At 36.9% G+C, this 22,933-nt stretch overlaps 2 protein-coding genes across 3 annotated transcripts; both read right to left on the bottom strand.

Annotated features, from left to right (window-relative positions):
* Window positions 1-1,162: 1,162 nt before the first annotated feature.
* On the bottom strand, window positions 1,163-22,657 carry LOC129445338 (uncharacterized). The gene is made up of 8 exons (XM_073860044.1): window positions 22,356-22,657; window positions 21,924-22,260; window positions 10,458-11,418; window positions 6,101-6,198; window positions 5,950-6,008; window positions 5,562-5,837; window positions 5,118-5,466; window positions 1,163-2,142 (listed from the first exon to the last, which is right to left on the bottom strand). Exons 1-8 carry the CDS (start codon window positions 22,506-22,508, stop codon window positions 1,184-1,186), a joined length of 3,192 nt encoding a protein of 1,063 aa, XP_073716145.1. The 5' UTR covers window positions 22,509-22,657; the 3' UTR covers window positions 1,163-1,183.
* Window positions 16,803-21,051, bottom strand: LOC129445363 (uncharacterized). Of its 2 annotated transcripts, XM_055206575.2 has the most exons (3): window positions 19,970-21,051; window positions 19,458-19,846; window positions 16,803-19,327 (listed from the first exon to the last, which is right to left on the bottom strand). In XM_055206575.2, the coding sequence occupies exon 3, from the start codon at window positions 19,269-19,271 to the stop codon at window positions 18,096-18,098; it is 1,176 nt and encodes a 391-aa protein (XP_055062550.2). In that variant the 5' UTR covers window positions 19,272-19,327; window positions 19,458-19,846; window positions 19,970-21,051; the 3' UTR covers window positions 16,803-18,095. The 2 variants fall into 2 exon arrangements, with proteins under 2 accessions (XP_055062550.2, XP_073722557.1); XM_073866456.1 differs by lacking the exon at window positions 19,970-21,051 and having other exon boundaries at window positions 19,458-19,861.
* Window positions 22,658-22,933: the final 276 nt, after the last annotated feature.

Below are 22,933 nucleotides of genomic sequence, written 5' to 3'. Positions count from 1 at the left end.
TGTACGGTGCATTCCTTCGCGCCCCCCCCCCAAAGAAAATGTATGACAAAAAACTGTTCTAAAACTTCACATTTTAATTAAACAAAACATTAAATTGTACAAAGTAGTGCTGCTTATTTTTTTTTAGGTTTAATTTCACAGAATTCATGATAAATTAATGTATTTTATAAAATGTCATAAAACTGGGGCCCCCCTGGCACCATCTCGCGGCCCCCCTGGACCCCAGTTTGAGGACCACTGGTCTAAATCATGATGAATTACAGTTTGACAGTAAATATAAAAATCAATTATATTAAACTTAAGAGGCTTAATACCTTGCCCACTATTATACACTGCAAGAAAAAAAACATGGGTTTTGTAAAACAAAATTTACAAAATACAAATAAAAAAGAAACGTAAAATGCAGTGAACAGTACATTAGGTGATTAATTATAGATAAAAGTGAGATCAGAGGGTGTTGGTAGCACACACATACAATTGTGGCCACTTAAGCCCGTCCCTAGCCCATGTTTTAAGGGAGGTGTCGGTTACAGATGGGGCACCGGGCCCAAGGGCCAGCCCCCATGACCCCACAGGACAGTTCCCGCCACAGGCCACTGCTCGCCCCCCAACCCTATACCCTATTTCCTTTTGGATGCATGGTGTCAAAACAAAACCTCTAGTGTGCGGTGCATTAAAAAAGTGGACGTGTAGTAGAGAACCAGGCCCGTGTTATGGTCAGGTCAACACACACGTCACACGGACACATTACTATTTTTAATGTTTTAAAAAGAAGTCTCATCAAGCCTGCATTTATTTGATCAAATCAATCCAAAGCTTGATGAGCGCAAGTATCAAGATTCTTCAAAATTTGTATTACCTTGCATGCATGTCTGCTTATGACCAATTTTTTTTTTTTTATTTATGTTTGTATATGATATAGTTTATGTAAATTTCCATTTATTTCCAAATAATTCCCATAGATTCCCGTTAAGTTATCACTTTGGAATTTTCCAAAAATCCCCAGATTAAGTTCCCATTAAAACTTTCCAGAAATTGAGCCCCTCTTTGCAACCCTAATGAAGACTAATGAAGGTAATTAGATTTATTTCTGCATATAAAACAGAAAATTGGTTTTACAAAAAAGACTACAAGAATATAAGAACTGTGCGTTTAAACTGAATTATTTCAAATGTAAAAGATTTTATGAAGATTGCAGTGTAGTTTGTTCTTCAGTATGTTTCTTCTTGTGAGTATAAAAACTTCCTAAATAAGCAAATTTCTCTCCACAGATCGAGCAGACGTAAGGTTTCTCTCCAGTGTGAACTCTCTCATGGGTTCTCAGGACATCTGGTCGAGCAAAAGTCTTCTCACACTGAGAGCATTTGTAAAGTCTTTCTCCTGTATGAGTTCTCTGGTGCATTACAAAGTTAAACTGCCGATTAAAACTCTTCCTACAAAGATTACAGTGATAAGGTTTCTCTCCAGTGTGAACTCTCTGATGAACACTGAAAGAAGTTGGACTGGAAAAGCTCTTACCACAGTGAGAACAGAGATAAGGTTTCTCTCCAGTATGAACTCTTTCATGGACGATCAACTGACCTTTATGACGAAAACGTTTATCACAGTGTGAACATTGATGGAGTTTCTCCTCACTGTGTATTTTTTGATGTGACTTTAGAGAAAATAGCTGCCTAAAGGTTTTTCCACATTCACTGCACTGATACGGTCTCTCATTGGTGTGTATACGCATGTGTTTCTTCAGATGAGGTTTGAGTCTGAATCTCATCTCACAGCGAGGACACTCGTATGGTTTTTCTCCTGTGTGAATTGTCTTATGAGCATCAAGATTTCCTTTGGTACTGAAATATTTGTCACATTCAGTGCAGTGGAAAGACTTTTCATCACTTTTGTCACAGTGTAACTTCTTCTCTCTGTGCTCTTCTGAATGAAGTTTCTTCTCTTGTAAGGTAGTAAAGCTGATCTTACATCTCCTGCAGGTATAGAGTTTCTGTTTTGTGTGTTTTCTCTCATGTCTCTTTAAATGTCCCTGTGAGCTCAATGTCTTTCCACAGGTGGTGCAGGAAAAAGATTGTGCTGTCCGTCGCTCTTTTGATGTTGAGGACGTTATTTCTCCCTCAGAACATGAATCACTTTTCTCATCTGCAAAATAAAAACTCTTTAACTTACACAAACTGCAAACAGAGAAAATCAAATGAATTAAGATTCTGTGTTTTTCTACATTCATACAGAAACAGTCTTCTTTTAGCTGCATGCAACACTCAAGACAAATACAGAAGGGCAAGTAAGTATTTGATACACTGCTGATGTTTAAATGATTTTGTAATTTTCATCATAGGTACACCTCAACTGTTAGAGACAGAATCTAATAAAAAATCACATTTGTATAAATTTTAAATAATACATTTCCATTTTATGGCATAAAACAAGTATTTTTAATCACTCAATCAAGCAGACTCCAACCTCTCCACTATGGGAAAGACCAAAAAGCTGTCTAAGGACATTAGGGACAAAATTGTAGACTAGCACAAGGCTGGGATGGTCTACAGGACAATAGGCAAACAGCTTGATCAGAAGGCAACAACTGTTCAAGATGACTGTCAATCTCCCTCGGACTGGGTCTCCATGCAAGATCTCACCTTGTGGAGTATCAATGATCCAGAGAAAGGTGAGGGAACAGCCTAGAACTACACTGGAAGACCTGGTCAATGACCTTAGGAGAGCTGGGACCACAATTTCAAATGTTACCATTAGTAACACTTGACACTGTCATGGATTAAAATCAGGCAGCACGTGCATGGTTCAGCTGCTCAAGCTAGCAAATGTCCAGGCACATCTGAAGTTTGCCAAAGACCATCCGGATGATCCAGAGGAGGCATGGGAGAAGGTCATGTGGTCAGATGAGACCAAAATATAACATCTTGGATTAAACTCCACTCGCCATATTTGGAGGAAGAAGAAAGATGAGTTCCCCAAGAACACCATCCCAAACGTGAAGCATGGGGATGGAAACTTTGGGGGTGCTTTCCTGCAAAGGGGACAGGACGACTGCATCGTATTGAGAGCATGATGGAAGGGGCCATGTATCGCGAGGGCAACAACCTGCTTCCCTCAGTAAGAGCATTAAAGATGGGTCATGGCTGGGTCTTCCAGCATGAGAATGACCCCAAACATACAGCCAGGGCAACTAAGGAGTGGCTCGGTAGGAAACATTTCAAGGTCCTGGAGACCTGAACCCAATAGAAAATCTATGGAGGGAGCTGAAACTCCGTGTTGCCCTGCGAAAGTCCCAGTGTCTCTCAAAGTTGAGGTGTACCTACAATAAAAATTACAGATCCCTCCATTCTTTGTAAGTGGGAAAACTTGAAAAATCAGCAGTGTATCAAATATTTATTTGCCCCACTGTATGTGTTTTAAGGGGTGCAGTGGAAACAACAAAATGACAAATTCAAATAACAGAAGCAACTACTAATAGTAATATTTTCTCTCCATTATACCTGTAGGAGCCCCGTTAAGTGTTTGTCATGTGACCGTGGGAGCCATAGGGGCGTCATTGATTACGTAAGGTTAAAACACCTCTGTGCAGCCTTGAAAGCATGGGAGTAAGTGCAGGATAGGCATGGGCCGGTATAAGATTCTAGCGATATGATAACTTTTAGAAAAAATACCATGGTTTCACGGTGTTGCGGTATTGTCATTGCAACACTAAAACGTGTTATTTTCAAATGCCAGGTAAAATAAAGCCTTTAATTATGATATGCTTTTAAAAATATATCATATTTTTGTAATGTTAAATGTAAACATCAAATCAATCACATGACTTAATGATTTGATAAATTTTGTATAAACACAACTCATACCTTGGATACGGTATCACAGAACATTTGAGTGGTTTTGAAAACTTGACACTTTAAAACCTTGGTATACCTTGAAACCGGTAACCGGCCCATGCCTAGTGCAGAAGCACATATTTTTGGTTGACCGTACAGAATGTAACGTATAATCACCGTATAGTAATATATTCATTGAGAAGCAGTATTGTGGACTTTGAGCAAGTCATTTTAATACTTTGTTATATTGAAACAATCTTCAAATGGATGGAGAAAAAACAGCAAACTGCAAGGATAACTGACATGTCACGATTTTATTGCTTCCCACTCAGCTCCTTAGCGGTTTCAAGGTTATTGTGCCGCCACAAAACCTCATGATATTAATCCCAGATAGCAAGAGAGCAGACAGAAAGTATAGAATAAATGTGAATTGAATCAATATCGCATTTGCACAAAAATATTGTAATTTTAAGAAACAAGCATTATGGCGATCAGTGTTTGCTTTAGGTGGGCTCTTAATTTTCATTAAGTTAATTCTTATTTGATACTTTTATGTGTTTAAGTAAGATTAAACAGTAAGGTTATTTAAGACAGATGTCAAACAGAAATAACTAATTTGTTTTAGATGATGTAGATTGTTTTGTGACTGTTCTGCTTTGCAAATGCAGTGAGACGAAGCAAGCACAAAAAGTCTGACAAACTTTGACATCAACACTCAACAAACCCGAACAATGGTGACAATCATCCAGCTAATTCAGACAAACCGATCCAGCATGTATGGCAGCATAAAGCTTCTGTTGATTGTTACCACTGTTGAGTTTCATATACTGATGTATGATGTCAAAGATTGATTCAGTTAACTTTGTTTTTTTAAAATTCATAAGAATATATCTGCAAAAACACTGTTGTCATTTAACATTGTAGTATCACACAACACACACACAAGAATTATTATTTAGGTAAACCGGGAATGATTAAATCACTTTCCATTTCCATTAAATATCAGTTTTTTTTGCAACAAACACTGCTACAACAGCCAACTTAACATTAAAACACAAGATTCAAGGGCCCAACTAAAGCAAACATGAATGGTTTGTTTACATTTGAATCCCTTTTCCAACATTAATGGAGAGTGCAAACATGATATTTATTAAATGCAATTAACTTATACAAATCCACAGTTTTTAACATTGATTCAATGGTTGCTTGTTATCTAGGAATGGCCCTAAAAGTGTAATCTGCAAACATAACAGAAACCGAACAACAATAAAGGATGAAACAACATACACGAAGGAATAAAATCATCATCAGCGTTGTCATAATTCTCCTCCTCATCTTCATCGTCATGATTGTCTTCATCATCATCAGTGTGATCTTCCTCTGCTTTGGTTTCTCTTCCCGTCTCCATCATGAGGTTCCTGAAGTCGATGAGTTTGACTGAACACATGTTGAGTTTGTTCTGCAGGATCTGCTGCTGTTCTCCAGCGTTACAGACAGAATCCAGAGACTCTGTGGAGGTTTGATCAGTAGATTCATCATCCTGTAAGTCCTGATTACTGTCACACACTGTAGTGTCCTGAGCGTCTGTGTGCTTTGACTCAGTATAACAGAGTAAAGTCAGACTGAGCTCGGAGTCCTGTGTGGAAGATTCACAACAAACACACACAGAGTAAGATTAGAAATGATTTGATGTTGTCTGATTCAGGTAAAGGATGTTTAAGCTGTACAAACCTCTCTCTTCAGTCCTTCATCTCCTCTTAACCTCAGCTTTGTCTCCAGTAACGCCACCTCTTTCTTCAGCTGAGAGATTTCTGTGATGAAATCATCAATATCCAGCATGGACAGATCAGTTCCTACTGATTTACAGCACATCACATCCATCATCAACACTAAAATACACAGAGACAAAACTCTGTTTAAAACACTCCAGAGAGAATAACACTGAGGATACACAAACACATCACAAGCGAGCTCTTTCTTTCTTTCTTTAGTGGGTTTATATGTGGACTAAAGAGGTGCAGAGCGCCTCCTGCTGTACTGGAGAGAGAAGACACTCAACACTTCATTATTCTTCTTGTTTAATGGTGATCAACTCCTAAAGAGCATTATCGCAACCTACTGTGCTGGATGGCAAATTAGCTGGGTGATAAGTCTGAAGTTTAAACCGGTTTCCTCTTTCTTCTCACAAATGGACCACTGCCTTTTTTATCTATATTTCCTTGTTAAACCTTACTCTATCATCCTAACTACATCATTATTATTCATCATACCTGCAATAGAGGTTTCACTGAGCTTCATCTGGCGCTGCGTGTCCAGCTCCTCAGGGATACCATGATCCTTAAGCCACCAGGTACTTGTAGCTTTGGCACTGTGTGCAGGTGCCAAGTCCTGTTGGAAGATGAAATCTGCATCTCCACAAAGTTGGTCCTTGTGTCAAGCCAGACAGCGTCAGAAGCGTCAGGACTGGACTGCTGCCGAGTGGTCCAAAGTTATGGTCTCTTATAAAAGTACATTTTGCATTTCCTTTGAAAATCAGGGTCCCAGAGTCTGAAGGAAGAGAGGAAAGGCACAGAGTCCACGGTGCTTGAGGTCCAGTGTAAACTCTCCAGTCAGTGATGGTTTGGGGTGCCATGTCATCTGCTGGTGTCGGTCCACTGTGTTTTTGGAGGTCCATGGTCAATGGAGACGTATACCAGAAAGTTTTCCCCAACAACGCCCCCCCCCCCCCCCAGCAAATCAAACCCTGTGTTAGACCAACAGTGACTTCAAGTATCCCCCATGGAAATTCCCAATGTTAATAGTCAATTGTCAAATACAAATGCAAGTTTAAAGGACAAAGATATTCCCAAAACCATTATTGCACAGCAGTATTTAGATCAGATTCATTTGTCGTGATGTTTTTTAAGAGCAGCTGTTTGAAGATTAAAAAAAGGTAGGGTAATGGTTCACATCTATATTTTTTAACTTGACCCAATGAAAATAAATACTTGCCTTGAAATTAACTAATAACATTTTCTACATCTATGAAAACCTGCCACAAAGTACATTTTTCTTGTTGAAAAGTGTCAATTTATTTAAACTCTATTTTTGATTTAAACAAAAAATATTGATTCAATCAAAACAAAAATTCACATTTAGGAATAAAATGTATTAGAAAAGATTTGCTTTATCCAATCAAATAGATAATGACATGATGAACACCTGCTGTTACCAAACATAATTTTAGCAGTTGTTTAAATATATCGGTTTTGTTTATTTTCATGCGGGTCAGGGGTTACACGCACACATTTATTGTTGTAGCCTGCACTGTCTGCAACTGAGAGAGAGACAGAGATGTCGACACGCAGTCATGCCGGTACACTGCTGAGTCTAAAGTGATTAATTGCGTTTATCTTGGACTCATTTCCCTTTCAATTTGTATGCAGCCAGCAGGGTTCTTTTGATTGTGTTGTTGGATTGTCTATATTATTGTGTTTTTTACTGCTTTTAAATAGTTCGCCAGTGGATTATAGATGAATTAAAGAGACAAAAATAAATCCATAAGTTAACAAAGAAATTTGGCTTTGTGTGTTTCCTGGAGAGGAGTGAAAATAATCACTGAAGAAAAGATGAACAAGTAGAGAAGAGCGCAACAGAAACACACGTACAACTGAACTACAGTTGAACATTAACTGTAAGTAACAGATAAACACTCAAACAATCAATCGCTCAAGATCTCACCAGAAGAAGATTAAACACAAATACCATTACCACTTTCACTTATTACAAACCTGTTTGAGTTTATTTCTATTATGGTTTTTTGAAGTCACCATTATAGTGATCAATGTTTCCTTTAATTAAGCACTTGGCTCTTAGGTTTTGGTATTAAAAGGTCCTGTTCTTCCTGATCCTATTTTTCAACCTTTAGTTAGTGTGTAGTGTTGCTGTTAGAGCATAAATAATACCTGCAAAATGATAAACCTCAAAGTTTGCTGCCAGGCGATACATTTTCTTTAACAGAAGTCTCTTTTCAAAGCCTACAGCGAACGTCCGGTTTGGATTACAGCCATTTACTTTCCGGTTGAATGACGTCAAACCAAGAGTTTTTGCCCACAGGAATACGTCAGTCGCCAGCTAAGCTCAAACAGCCCAGGCTAAGCTAAGCTAAGATGCTGTCGAATCACAACACACTAAACCAGCTACACAATCAGAACATGTTATGTATTTCTGAAGGAGGGACTTCATACAACAAGAAAGACATCAGCCAGTTTTTAGGACAGTGAAAACAGCTGTATACAGATAAGTCAATTGTGTGAAAAATACTGTGTTTTTTTACACGTGAAACATGAAGACATGTTATATTGCGCACTGTTAACACAATCATAGCTTAAAAAAACACAGCAAGAACAGGAGCTTTATGCTTTCTCTAAACGTTAAATTAATTTGTCAAAACAAGAAGCCTGAAATAAGTGAGGTCAGGCGGTGTTGGTAGCTTTTAAATGGTTATGTAGTCTTTAGGTTGTTGTAAACCAGTGTTATCAACAAAATTGAGGATCACAATATTACAGAACTCCCAGCATGCATTGCGGTTGATCTGTTTATCCGAACTAGTTTGTTGGTTGTCACCACTGTTGAGGTTTGTATGATGAGTGTTGATGTGAATATAAAGCGTGTCAGCAAAATATCTTGCTAAACTTATTAAAGGACTGATGCTTTATGTAAGCAATAAGGTACGAGAGGCTGTGCTGTATCGTGAATAAGTAACGGCTGAAGGGCGTTGTTAGGCACGACGCGAAGCGGAGTGCCTGCAACCCCTTCAGCCGTTACTTATTCACGATACAGCACTTGCCTCGAGTACCTTATTGCTTTTATAAAACGGTTACCACACAATATTAAAGTAAAACAAATATTAGTGCAACTTTCATGAATTTAAATCAATAAAAGCATTCCTTCCGCTAGAAAAAATAGTCCCTGACTGCGAACAATAACATGAAAGCTCTAATAAAAACAACAAACTGTTCTCAGACTTTGTCTCATTATATGTTTATGTGTTGCTAAGGGTGTTGCTAAGGGCGCAGTGATATTAAATAGAACCGTTGGGTGAAGCGGTCATAGCAGTGTTTTATTGTGAATAAAGCACACCTATTGACCAATCAGAATCAAGGATTGGAACTAACCGTTTTATAAAATGCTTTCAATACATGACGAAAACAATAATGAAGACTTGGGTTGCAAAATTCTGGGAATTTTCAAGGCTGGAAACTTTTCATGGGAATTAATGAAAATATATGGGAATTTAAAAAAATGCAAACTTGCAGCATAATTTTGTTTAACACAACAAGGTTTACTGCAATTTCAGTTAAATTTCTACCCTGCACATTAATCAGTCACATGCACACAACTTACCAAAGGGTCATTGACGCCCTGCATGTACTTGCATTCTTCAATAACATGCCTAGATCATTTCTTCAATCCTGCACACAAAATAATATCAAAATGCATACACACACTCCCCTTGAAATAAAAAAAATCCATTAAGAGGGGTTTCCCCTCCATTTTTCAGTCTTTGACTACCACAGAAGCCACACTTGCTGCATTTAAGCTGAATGACTACATCAAGTCAAGTTAGTTCTGATGACAAATCTTGGATAAATATATATTCGATATATGGTATTATAGTTTAACTAGCAAATACCAACATGTGTTTATACAGAAGCTAGCTAGCTAGCCAGTAAATCAGATATCTCAATGTAAGCTAGCACTATTTCATTGAACATTTATGATGCTAGCTATCTAGGGATGGGACGGTATGGAAATTTTATTATATCATTATGATTATAGTGACCGAAGTTATCACGGTTATCAATATTATCATGGTTTTGTTAAAATAAGATGGAAATGTTCAAAAATAACTGATATACACACACTGAAAACATTTGAACAAGTTTTATTTTTGAAAATCACAATTTAATATATCATGTCCCTGAAGTTATTACTGTGGTAAAAAAAATTAATAAATCTGTCTAATAAGTTTACCGTGAATAAATACAATACATTATCCCTTAATTGCCTTCTTGTGCAAAAACTATGCTGCACGTGGCCGCCTGCGTCAAATTGATTCCGGCTGGACAGGATTTGCCTCAAGTTTTCAAAATCATAGTAATCAAACACGGTTGCAATGATAATTAAATTATAAACGATAATACTAACCGTCAGGACATTTTATTGTGGTTAATTGTGAAACTGTGTTGCTAGGTCAAGCTATGATGCTCTTTCTTCTACATTCTGTAAGCCAGTTTTCTGTTATCATACAGAATTTCTGTACCACCCAAAAGTTTTTGGAAGAAGTCTCTTATACTCATCAAGCCTGCATATATTTGATTAAATATCCTTTAGAAATCAATAATAATATAATGATTTCTAAAATATCCACAGCTCAATAGGCGCAAGTATCAAGATTCTTCAAAATCGGTATTACCTTGCAAGCATATTGGTCATAAGCAGATATGCATGCAAGGTAATACAAATTTCGAAGACTTATAAACCAGAAAATACGATATATAACAGAAAATTGATTTCACAAAAAGAAGACTACAAGAATATAAGAACTGTGTGTTTAAACTGAATAATTTCAAAGTTAAAATATGCTATGATGATTTCAGTGTAGGTTGTCCTTCAGTATGTTTCTTCTTGTGACTATGAAAGCTTCCTAAATAAGCAAATCTCTCTCCACAGATCAAGCAGTGATAAGGTTTCTCTCCAGTGTGAACTCTCTCATGCGTCTTCAGGACATCTGATCGAGCAAACGTCTTCTCACACTGAGAGCATTTGTAAAGTCTTTCTCCTGTATGAATTCTCCGGTGCTTTGCGAAGTGTGGTTGTACATTAAAACTCTTCCCACAGACATTACAGTGATAAGGTTTCTCTCCAGTGTGAACTCTCTTATGAACACTGAAATGAGATGGATTAGAGAAGCTCTTACCACACTGATAACAGAGATAAGGTTTCTCTCCAGTATGAACTCTCTCATGGACGATCAACTGACCTTTATGACGAAAACGTTTATCACAGTGTGAACATTGATGAAGTTTCTCCTCACTGTGTATTTTTTGATGTGACTGTAGAGAATATAGCTGCGTAAAGGTTTTTCCACATTCACTGCACTGATACGGTCTCTCATTGGTGTGTATACGCATGTGTTTCTTCAGATAAGGTTTGTATCTAAATCTCTTTTTACATTGAGGACACTCGTATGGTTTTTCTCCTGTGTGAATTCTCTGATGAACATCAAGATTTGCTTTGGTACTGAAATATTTGCCACATTCAGTGCAGTGGAAAGACTTTTCATCACTTTTCTGACAGTGTAACTTCTTCTTCTCTCTGTGCTCTTCTGAATGAAGTTTCTTCTCTTGTAAGGTAGTAAAGCTGATCTTACATCTCCTGCAGGTGAAGAATTTCTGTTCTGTGTGTTTTCTCTCATGTCTCTTTAAATGTCCCTGTGAGCTCAATGTCTTTCCACAGGTGGTGCAGGAAAAAGATTGTGCTGTCCGTCGCTCTTTTGATGTTGAGGACGTTATTTCTCCCTCAGAACATGAATCACTTTTCGCATCTGAAGGAAAAACCAAAAAAATCTATTTTACTTACATTTACACAAATTGCAAACAGAAAATGAGAGTGAATTAAGATTCTGTGTTTTTTACATTCATACAAAAACAGAACTCTTATAGCAGCATGCACTCAAGAAAAATATATATGTGACTGTTTTAAGGGGTGCAGTGAAAACAATAAAACAACAAATTAAATAACAGAAGCTAATTATAATAGTAATATTTTATGTCCATTATAAACCATGATATTAATCCCAGATAGCAGGAGAGCAGACAGAAACTATTCAATCAATGTTAAAAACTGTTGATTTGTCAATGTTGATTGAATTGAATCAACATCACATTTGCACAAAACAATACGGCAATTTATAATAAAAAATGGTGATCAGTGTTTGCTTTAGTTGGGCTCTTAAGTGCACCTATTTCATTGCTAAAAACTTGTTATTTTGTGTATTTGGTATAATACAATGTGTTTGCATGGTTTATGGTTAAAAAACACATTATTTATTTAACTAAGTTAATTAATTTCCTTATTTCCTATTTTTTGTTTTTGGGAAACGGCCTGCATGTTGTCGGAGTAGATATCAGTGATTAAAGAAATCATTAAGTATTTTTAAAAACCTGCATAAATCTGCATGTTTGCACATTATTCAAATTTGTTTTGTTTACATTAAAGGCGGAGTCCACGATGTTTGAAAAACGCGTTGGAAAAGGAGACGAGCCGACTACCAAAACACACTTATAGCCAATCAAATCAAATCAAATGCCGGGTTGCGTATGTGTGGGGCCCCTTATCTTTCTGATCTACTCTGTTCTTACTTACCTACATGACCACTTCGGTCTTCAAATGCTGAACTTCTATGTATTCCCCGGTACCATCTATCCTCTATGGGTGGCAGATCATTTTCTGTCATTGCCCCACCATTATGGAACTCCCTACCTATTTCACTTAGAACCACTGTTTCCTTGCCTGAATTTAAATCTCTGTTAAAGACCCATCTGTTTAACCTATCAGTAACATATGTATAAGAATCACTTATGCTATTTGAAATGTTGAGTCTGTGGTTTATGTACTGTCATCTATGTAGAGTCCTATCACTTGTAATGATTATTTTGTGGTTTGTATATGTATATCTGTCTTCTACTATTCTCTCCTTCAGCTGCATGCGACTCTCGTCCTGGGCAAATGTCTGACGAATATGAATTTGTATTGTCTACTTTTGTTAAAATTCTGTAACGTGTAAAGCGACCTTGAGCTTGGGAAAGGCGCTATTTAAATTAAACATATTATTATTACTGTTGAGTTTCATATACTGATTCACGATGTCAGAGATTGATTCAGTTGTAAGACTTTGTGTGTTTTTGTAATTCCTATGAATATATCTGCAATAACACTGTTGTCATTTAACATTGTAGTATCACACACACACATTAATTATTATTTAGGTAAACCGGGAATGATTAAATAACTTCCATTAAATATCATTTTTTTTGCAACAACAGATGTCTTTTAAAGCCAACGTAACATGAAAACATGAGTCAAGGGCCTAACAAAAGCAAACATGCATGGTTTGTTTAAATTTTAATCTTTTTTCAACATTAATGGAGAGTGCAAACATTGATTAAATGCACTGAACTTTGACAAATCTAGTTTTTTTATTCAATGGTTGCATGCTATCTGGAAATGCCCCTAGAAGTGTAATCTGCAAAAATATAACCAGAAATCGAACAACAATAAAGGATGAAACAACATACCTGAAGGAATAAAATCCTCACCACAACCCTCATCTTCTTCCTCGGTGTGATCTTCCTCTTCTGTGGTTTCTCTTCTCGTCTTCATCATGAGGTTCTTGCAGTCGATGAGTTTAACTGAACACATGTTGAGTTTGGTCTGCAGGATCTGCTGCTGTTCTCCAGCGTTACAGACAGAATCCAGAGACTCTGTGGAGGTTTGATCAGTAGATTCATCATCCTGTAAGTCCTGATTACTGTCACACACTGTAGTGTCCTGAGCGTCTGTGTGCTTTGACTCAGTATAACAGAGTAAAGTCAGACTGAGCTCGGAGTCCTGTGTGGAAGATTCACAACAAACACACACAGAGTAAGATTAGAAATGATTTGATGTTGTCTGATTCAGGTAAAGGATGTTTAAGCTGTACAAACCTCTCTCTTCAGTCCTTCATCTCCTCTTAACCTCAGCTTTGTCTCCAGTAACGCCACCTCTTTCTTCAGCTGAGAGATTTCTGTGATGAAATCATCAATATCCAGCATGGACAGATCAGTTCCTACTGATTTACAGCACATCACATCCATCATCAACACTAAAATACACAGAGACAAGACTCTGTTTAAAACACTCAAGAGAGAAAAACACTGAGGATACACAAACACATCACAGGCGAGTTCTTTCTTTCTTTCTTTCTTTAGTGGGTTTATATGTGGAGTAAAGAGCTGCAGAGCGCCTCCTGCTGTACTGGAGAGAGAAGACGCTCAAAACTTCATTCCTGCTGAACAAATCTCAACATTTTTTTAAAGCAAACGTTTTTTTGCTTTGTCATAGGTTTTCCTTTGTGAAAAAAAAAACGTGACAGATGCTTTGCCAAACCAACTATGCCAAAGACAAACACGTCATCGACTGCCTTTCGAGACACATATTTAAGACACAACATCATTTTAACTGTATCGTTAATGTTACAGTATATTAATTTCAAATTTAGAGTGTGATTATTGCTTTTGCAGTTTAGTGATCAATAATAAATCTCTACTAAATGTCTCAACTTATTATTATTATTATTACTACATTAAACTGACCAATGCTCACCTCTGTAAATCTCATTGTGTCCCCAATTATCACCATTCAGACATACATTTAACCAAAGATTTTACTGATAGAGCACAAAACTGTTTATAAGAACATACAATTCCTCATAGATCTCACTTACGCATCACACTGATGCATATTTACCTCTAAATGCACAAAGTGAGTCTGATGGTTTACTTCGTGCATACAGTAATTTTTCAAGCAGTATGCGATTAATTACATTTAATCACATGGAATGGGTGTAAACAATCTAACAATTTTAATACTGACAGCCCTAACTTTTATTAGAACGTTTTTGGGTGCGGCTGTTAACCCTCCTAGCTAAGCCCAGTATCTCTGAAGGTTTTTTTCTCTAAAATTTTGATTCCTTGTGGGTCGCGTTGGTTTGCTTGCTGTTGACATTAACTTAGTTTAGGATTTAGTAAATTCTGTTTTTCTTGTAAAAGCCCTGCTACAATCTTAAAAATGTCAACGTTTCAATTTTGTAGGTGGGTGGTGCTGGGGAGCACAAAATACACTTGATACAAAGACACATCTAGTCTAATATTATGCCTGTTATTCATCATTTTAATTGACTACATGTTTAATAATCAAAGAAAAATGTCATATATTAGATTATATTCTATTTATGGGGATAATACAATTTGCTTTACAGTTTTTCTCAGTCACTTTGGTGCATTTCTCACATCACTATTTACATTTGCACAAGTTCAACCTCCACAACATTTAGTCATTTGTGCACATCATAGTAGCAGTTTCTCATCAGTTTCTCGAACAAATTGCAAATGCTTTTGGACATGCATCAATTGCCTTCATACAATTCTCTGCAGTTTTATGACATTATCATTTGCTTATGTCATGTCAGTCAAAATTAACTATACTTGTGAATGCTGAATAGTCATTCCATATAAAACTAATAGTCCTCATTTCATTACTTGAGTCATTATATACAAAAATGTTGAACTAGTTGTCAAATAGTATATAGTGCTGTCTTGAGTATTTTCAGGTAGTGTCACCAAGATCTGATTTTTTTTGCATTGGAAAACATTTAAAAAGTAAACTGTCATAATGACAACATGATTAAGCCATTTGACTATCTTGTTCATAAACAATGGTGTCAGTACTTTTTATTTTGATGACATTGACACTTTCATTGACATGAATACTTGCTTTTGAGGAATGTCCTATCCATTTTGAGCAAGTGACACGCTTTTGCAGGTTATCAACTAGGTTTTGCAGTTTGTACTAATTGTTTTGAGAACTGCACTAACTGTTGTGCAAATCTAAATAGTGATGTGAGAAATGCACCAAAGCGACTGAGAAAAACTGTAATACTATATTTCATTCTAAATACTATAGTATTAATAATTTCCCAGCTTTTTCTTTGGCTTTCATGTAAAGCTGCTTTGAAACGACGCTAAGTTTTAAAATGCAGTAAATAAAAAAACTATATGAAGAGTTTCGTTGCAAAACGAGATAACTCCGTTTTAAACATTTTTGTCAAAACATGTTTATTATTTTGTTTTATGGTGCTACTTAACTGTATTTTTTTAAGGTATGAAGGTTTAAATCAAAAGAAACCAACTGTAGTTGAATTGATTTTAATTGGAATGCACAACCAAAAAACAAGATTTCTGGAAAAAAACGGAGTTATCTCATTTTGCAACGAAACTCTTCATATACAGTAAATATACTTGACTTGCCAAAATATGTTACAACCAAAGCAAACAAAGAATTTGAACAGTCATGACTGTTTAGGGTAATATGTCATAACTTCTGTGATATTATTTACATCATGGATAGATCAAGATTATTGATCAATTAGGTGGTGGATCACACAAAAGCATTTAATGGAGAACAACGATTTGCAATATATTGCTCATGCTAAACACTGACAGATAAATTGTTTTGTATTTACTATTGATAAACTGATGGAACGATCACATCTTTGCATTATGCATTTATGATTTTTAAAAATGTTTTACTATTAAACAATTATAAGTATGTGTACTACTCAAACTACACACAAAAGGCCTCATGTAAATTTAAGAACAGATTTTTTTAAGATCACTTTATTTCAAGGTAAAAGATAAAAAACAAATTCATCATGAATATAAGAGAAAATCTACCATAACATCTGAACAGTGTTAGTGTAAAACTATATTATTCATATTTTATTTATAAATACCACACTTTTTTATTTATACATTTCCCAGGCTTAATTCAAGGACACTGTATATACAAAAAACAAATGATCAATAGTACACACATCTCAATTTAAGTCGATTATACAAGAAGATTAGACTATACAATGTACAAAATTGATAACAAAAGAGTCAATCAGTTGAGGAATGATAGTATTGAGAAAACAAGTAAGGTTTTAGTTGAGACTTTAAGGAAGAGATGGAAGTATTGTCAAGCATAGTCAGTTGTAGTGAGTTTCATAGTTAAGCTGCCATGACACCAAACAATATACCCCACATAGAAGTCAAGCAGAAACAAGGAATAGTAAGGAGTTTGGAGCAAATGGCTAGGAGTGTAGAGACCAATAAAACCATTAAGACATTTAAAAGTTAACAATTACTTTATTTTTTATACTGTCTGAGACAGGTAGCCAGTGGAATTCATGCATTATGTGTTTGACTTCTCTGGCAGCAGAGTTTTGGATATGCTGGAAATATGACTGAAAACTGTCTTGGCAGGTAGCCCAATGAAATCATAATGACAATAGTCAGAGTGTGACATTATAAGAGTATGCACCAAAGATGTGATATCATCAGTGATGAGAGCAGAATGTAGACAGGCTATGCTACACAGATGCTGTCTTAGCAACTAAGCAATTGAAAAAGTCTAATTGTATCCACAAATTGTTTATTAAAAGAAAATGAAAAAAAGGTCTGTTATAAATAGTAAACGTTAGTTAGCACTGTTTTAACAGGGACCGTGGACCAAATACAATGAACTCTTATCTGTGATTAACTTAAGAAAGTTGATGTGAAGCCAGGTTTTGATTTCAGAAATTCATTCAAGGCAGAAAATAAAAGTGAGTCAACAAATGAAGCGGTGAAATAGCTTTAAATGTCACCGGCATAACTGTGATATTTAAAACCATGTCTATAGACCCTTTTACTGTTTGTACACAATGATGATGTGGCAAAGTATGCGCACGCAGTTTGCCAACGGAAGTATGGCGAGAATCAGTAGTTAAGCAACACAGACAGAGAAAGTAATTTAAAAATTTGACTATCAACTTTTTCAACACAGCTACCAGATCTGTGTACTATGTAGTGAAGTGGATAGAAGACGTTAGCAGATGGCCAAAAATAAAGTTGCCAGATACAAATATACGTATATTAGTATATTATATTAGTGCAACTAAACGCAACAAGCAGACATTTTGATGCTGGGAAACCGTTTTAATAAACTTTCTGAGTTGCTGACACGTTAGAACCACTGGGAAATAACATCACTTCTGTTGCCAAAATGCGCGCGCAGGCTATTTGTTCACGTGGGCTGCAAAGGGGTCTATGGATAATATGATAAATGGGGCAGTACATAAACTAGAAAGAGTAATGGACCAAGAACTGAACCTTGAGGAACACCTTACAAAAGTGAGGTAAATGGAAGATTTAAAATTGCAGATTGAGATGAAGTTTCATTCGGTGAGATTAACCCCTGACAGAGCAGAACCAGATAAGAACATTGTGTGAAACAGTATCAAAAGAAGAACTCAGATCAACCAATTTTAAGTGAGAAGAGGGACAGAGCCAGTAAATGAGCAATTAATTAATCAATACATCTTTTATTTATTCTACTCTTCGGACATTTGGCTGTTATTATTGAACTTATTGAGTCTTTTTAATTGGTTAGGTCGTTTTGAACATGTTTCTTCTGATGAGTCTTAAAAGGTCCTACATTAGCGAATCTCTCTCCACAGATGGAGCATCGGTAAGGTTTCTCTCCAGTGTGAACTCTCAGATGGATTCTCAGGAGAACCGCTTGAGTAAACGTCTTCTCACACAGAGAGCATTTGTAAGGTCTTTCTCCTGTATGAGTTCTCCGGTGTGACACCAAACCGCAATGTTTAGTAAAACTCTTCCCACAAACACTGCACGGATAAGGTTTCTCTCCAGTGTGAACTCTCTGATGAACTTTAAAAGTACCTGAATAAGAAAATCTTTTTCCACATTGAGGACAGAGATAAGGTTTCTCTCCGGTGTGAATTCTCTCATGGTCTATCAGATTAGATTTACGGCGGAAACGTCTATCACAGTATGAACACTGATGGAGTTTCTCTTCAGAGTGAATTATTTGGTGTATCTTTAGACAACCTGAATCCCTAAAAGCTTTGTCACATTGACTGCACTGATACGGTCTCTCATTGGTGTGTAAAAACACGTGTTTCTTCAGATAGGCTTTTTGGCTGAAACTCATCTCACAGTGAGGACACTTGTACGGTTTTTCTCCCGTGTGAATTCTCTCATGACCAACAAGACAATTCCTGGTTCTGAAACTCATGTCACATTTACTGCAGTGGAACGGTCTTTCACCGCTGTGTGTCATCATGTGAGCTTTCAGACTAGTAGAGGAGAGATAACCTTTACCACACTGCTCACAGTGCTTCTTTACTCTGTGCACTTTTGAATGAAGTCTCAGCTCTCTTAGAGTAGTAAAGGTCAACTCACATCTCCTGCAGGTGAAGAGTTTCTGATCTGTGTGTTTTCTCTCATGTTTCTCTAAGCTGAATGTCGGTGTTTCCTCACTGTGTGTCCTCATGTGAACTTTCAGTTTAGAAAGAGAGGTATAAACTTTATCACACTGTTCACAATGATACTGCTTCTTCTTCTCTCTGTGTACTTTTGAATGATGACGTTTATACTCTTGTAAGGTAGTAAAGTTAATCTCACATCTCTTGCAGGTGAAGTGTTTCTGTTCGGTGTGTTTTCTCTCATGTCTCTCTAAATGTCCCTGTGAGCTCAACGTCTTTCCACAGGTGATGCAGGAAAAAGTTTGTGCTGTCTGTTTGTGCAGCATCTCTTCTGATGTTGAGGACGTTATTTCCCCATCACAACATGAATCACTCTTCTCATCTGAAAGAAACATGATAGCATCATATTTAAAATTAACACAAATTATGAAATTATTGAAATGGACATGATGGACTATTTGTATAAAGAAAAGATACCACTTAAAGTTAATTAATGGTCATGCTGGTCTTACTGTTTTAAATATACACTCTCCGGCCACTTTATTAGGTACATCTTACTAGTATCGGGTTGGACCCCCTTTTGCCTTCACAACTGCCTATGTCTTAATCCTTCGTGGCATAGATTTAACAAGGTACTGGAAATATTCCTCAGAGATTTTGGTCCATATTGACATGATAACATCACGCAGTTGCTGCAGATTTGTCGGCTGCACATCCATGATGTGAATCTCCCATTTCACCACATCCCAAAGATGCTCTATTGGATTGAGATCTGGTGACTTTGGGGGCCATTTTAGTACAGTGAACTCATTGTCATGTTAAAAAAACCAGTCTGAGATGATTTGCGCTTTATGACATGGCGCGTTATCCTGCTGGAAGTAGCCATCAGAGGATGGGTACACTGTGGACATAAAGGGAAGGACATGGTCAGAAACAATGCTCAGGTAGGCTGTGGCATTGACATGATACTCAATTGGTACTTATGGGCTCAAAGTGTGCCAAGAAAATATCCCCCATTACTCACCACCACCAGCCTGAACCGTTGATACAAAGCAGGATGGTTTTCATGTTGTTGATGCCAAATTAAGACCCTACCATCTGAATGTCGCAGCAGAAATAGAGACTTATCAGACCAGGCAACGTTTTCCAATCTTCTATTGTTCAATTTTGGTGAGCCTGTGTGATTGTAGCCTCAGTTTCCTGTATTTAGCTGTCAGGAGTGGCACCCGGTGTGGTCTTCTGCTGCTGTAGCCCATCCGCCTCGAGGTTCGATGTGTTGTGCATTCAGAAATGCTCTTCTGCATACCTCAGTTGTAATGAATGGTTATTTGAGTTACTGTTGCCTTTCTATCAGCTCAAACCAGTCTGGCCATTCTCCTCTGACCTCTGGCATCAAGAACTGCCCACCTCTGGCATATAGAACTGCCGCTCCTGGATATTTTCTATATATTCTCTGTAAACCTTAGAGATGGTTGTGCGTGAAAATCCCAGTAGATCAGCAGTTTCTGAAATACTCAGACCAGCCCGTCTGGCACCAACAACCATGCCACGTTTAAAGTCACTTAAATCACTTTTCTTCCCCATTCTGACGCTCGGTTTGAACTGCAACAGATCGTCTTGACCATGTCTACATGCCTAAATGCATTTAGTCGCTGCAATGTCATTGGCTGATTAGAAATTTGCATCAACAAGCAGTTGAACAGGTGTACCTAATAAAGTGGCCTGTGAGTGTATAGTAAACAAAAGAGGCCCCAAGACAGATCTTTGGGGGACACCATTGGTAATCACCAATAGTTTGGACAGTTTACCATCAACCTGTACACATAGAGCTCTTCCACTTAAAGGGGATATTTTAGAAGACTTTTTAAGATGTAAAATAAATCTCTGGTGTCCCCAGAGTACATGTGTGAAGTTATAGCTCAAAATACCGTATAGATAATTTATTGCAGCATGTCAAAATAGGCACTTTTATGTCTCATGCTGCCTTCACGTGCTAGTGTTTTAAACAGGCACAATGACTTTCAGGCATTTTACAATAAAATATACTTCCACAAACTCAGGAGTGTACTTTCTGACAGAGCCACACAAGCACATTTAAATGATCTGTAATAAAACAACACGTTTAATGCTCAATCTTTAGAGAACAGATAAAACTACATGTTATGCTTATAAGTGAATACATTTGCGTTGTTCTGTCAGTGTCTCGCTCTGTATTGTGACTCCTCGTATTCATATCTTGATCAAGAAAAGAAACAAACATTCAGGTAGCGTTGAGCATCCAAATGTGACATTGGGCAACAAAAGTAGTCATAAGTGTAAAATTTTTAATTGAGATGCAACAATTTAAAAATCTGGAATCTGCAGGTGCAAAAAATCTAAATATTGAGAAAATTGCATCTACTAAAATAAAGATTAAATATTTTTAGTATCACAGTAAAAATTGTTTCACAATTTTAACGAAAAATAAAATGCCACAATGATAAGGTAAAAAGCCTGTTAACTTTCTTAAAGAAACAACATTTGTAACCGATTTAACAAAATACTACATTTAATATTACAGTGAAATAAAGTAAAACCTACGGTGTTTGAAAGTAAATTGTATGAATAACAATAAATTTTATGTTGAAAATCTCAATAATATTCAGTTGGATTATACATTTACTTTTAAGGTAAAATATTGTAAAAAAACAAATAAAAAAAAACATTAAAACTAAAAATCTCATGAGGGTCTTTCAGATAAATAATTTAGATCACGAGGGTTTGGATGAAAAAAAGATTGAAAACCCCTGTTGTCAAGTAAGTGTTCCTGTGCAGCTCAGTGGTAAAGCATTGTGTTTGCAGCGCAATAGGTCATGGATTTGAACCCAGGGAACACACATACTGTTAAAACCTATACTGTATACCTTGTAATGCACTCCAAGTCACTTTGGATAAAAACATCTGCCAAATCATAAATATAAATATAAGAAGAAACATACCTGAAGGAATAAAATCATCATCAGCGTTATCATAATTCTCCTCCTCATCTTCATCGTCATGATTGTCTTCATCATCATCAGTGTGATCTTCCTCTTCTGTGGTTTCTCTTCCCGTCTCCATCATGAGGTTCTTGCAGTCGATGAGTTTGACTGAACACATCTCGAGTCTCTGCTGCTGTTCTCCAGCGTTACAGACAGAATCCAGAGACTCTGTGGAGGTTTGATCAGTAGATTCATCATCCTGTAAGTCCTGATTACTGTCACACACTGTAGTGTCCTGAGCGTCTGTGTGCTTTGACTCAGTATAACAGAGTAAAGTCAGACTGAGCTCGGAGTCCTGTGTGGAAGATTCACAACAAACACACACAGAGTAAGATTAGAAATGATTTGATGTTGTCTGATTCAGGTAAAGGATGTTTAAGCTGTACAAACCTCTCTCTTCAGTCCTTCATCTCCTCTTAACCTCAGCTTTGTCTCCAGTAACGCCACCTCTTTCTTCAGCTGAGAGATTTCTGTGATGAAATCATCAATATCCAGCATGGACAGATCAGTTCCTACTGATTTACAGCACATCACATCCATCATCAACACTAAAATACACAGAGACAAGACTCTGTTTAAAACACTCAAGAGAGAATAACACTGAGGATACACAAACACATCACACACGAGCTTTCTGTCTTTCTTTAGTGTGTTTATATGTGGACTAAAGAGCTGCAGAGCGCCTCCTGCTGTACTGGAGAGAGAAGACACTTAAGATTTATTTTTGTAGTGTGTTTTTGGGACATACTCCAGCAGGATTTAATGCCCCCAACAATAGAACCCAACACATCCCAGTAGAGACCCACAGTGACCATTATTGTTTCCATTACATCTAATAAAATTCCCGTTAAAACCATTAAATCCAATAGATTTTCTGTGATGGTTTCCAGAGTGCTGGGTCGAGTGCTGAAAGACTGTGCTGCAGAGTTAACTGACAGTTTTTCTGCCATCCACAAAAGTTACAGTCC

The sequence above is a fragment of the Misgurnus anguillicaudatus genome, chromosome 3 (genome assembly GCF_027580225.2).
Source record: "Misgurnus anguillicaudatus chromosome 3, ASM2758022v2, whole genome shotgun sequence".
NCBI lineage: Eukaryota > Metazoa > Chordata > Actinopteri > Cypriniformes > Cobitidae > Misgurnus > Misgurnus anguillicaudatus.
Note: the sequence above shows the minus strand (reverse complement) of the source record. Positions and strands in the feature narration are given on the sequence as shown.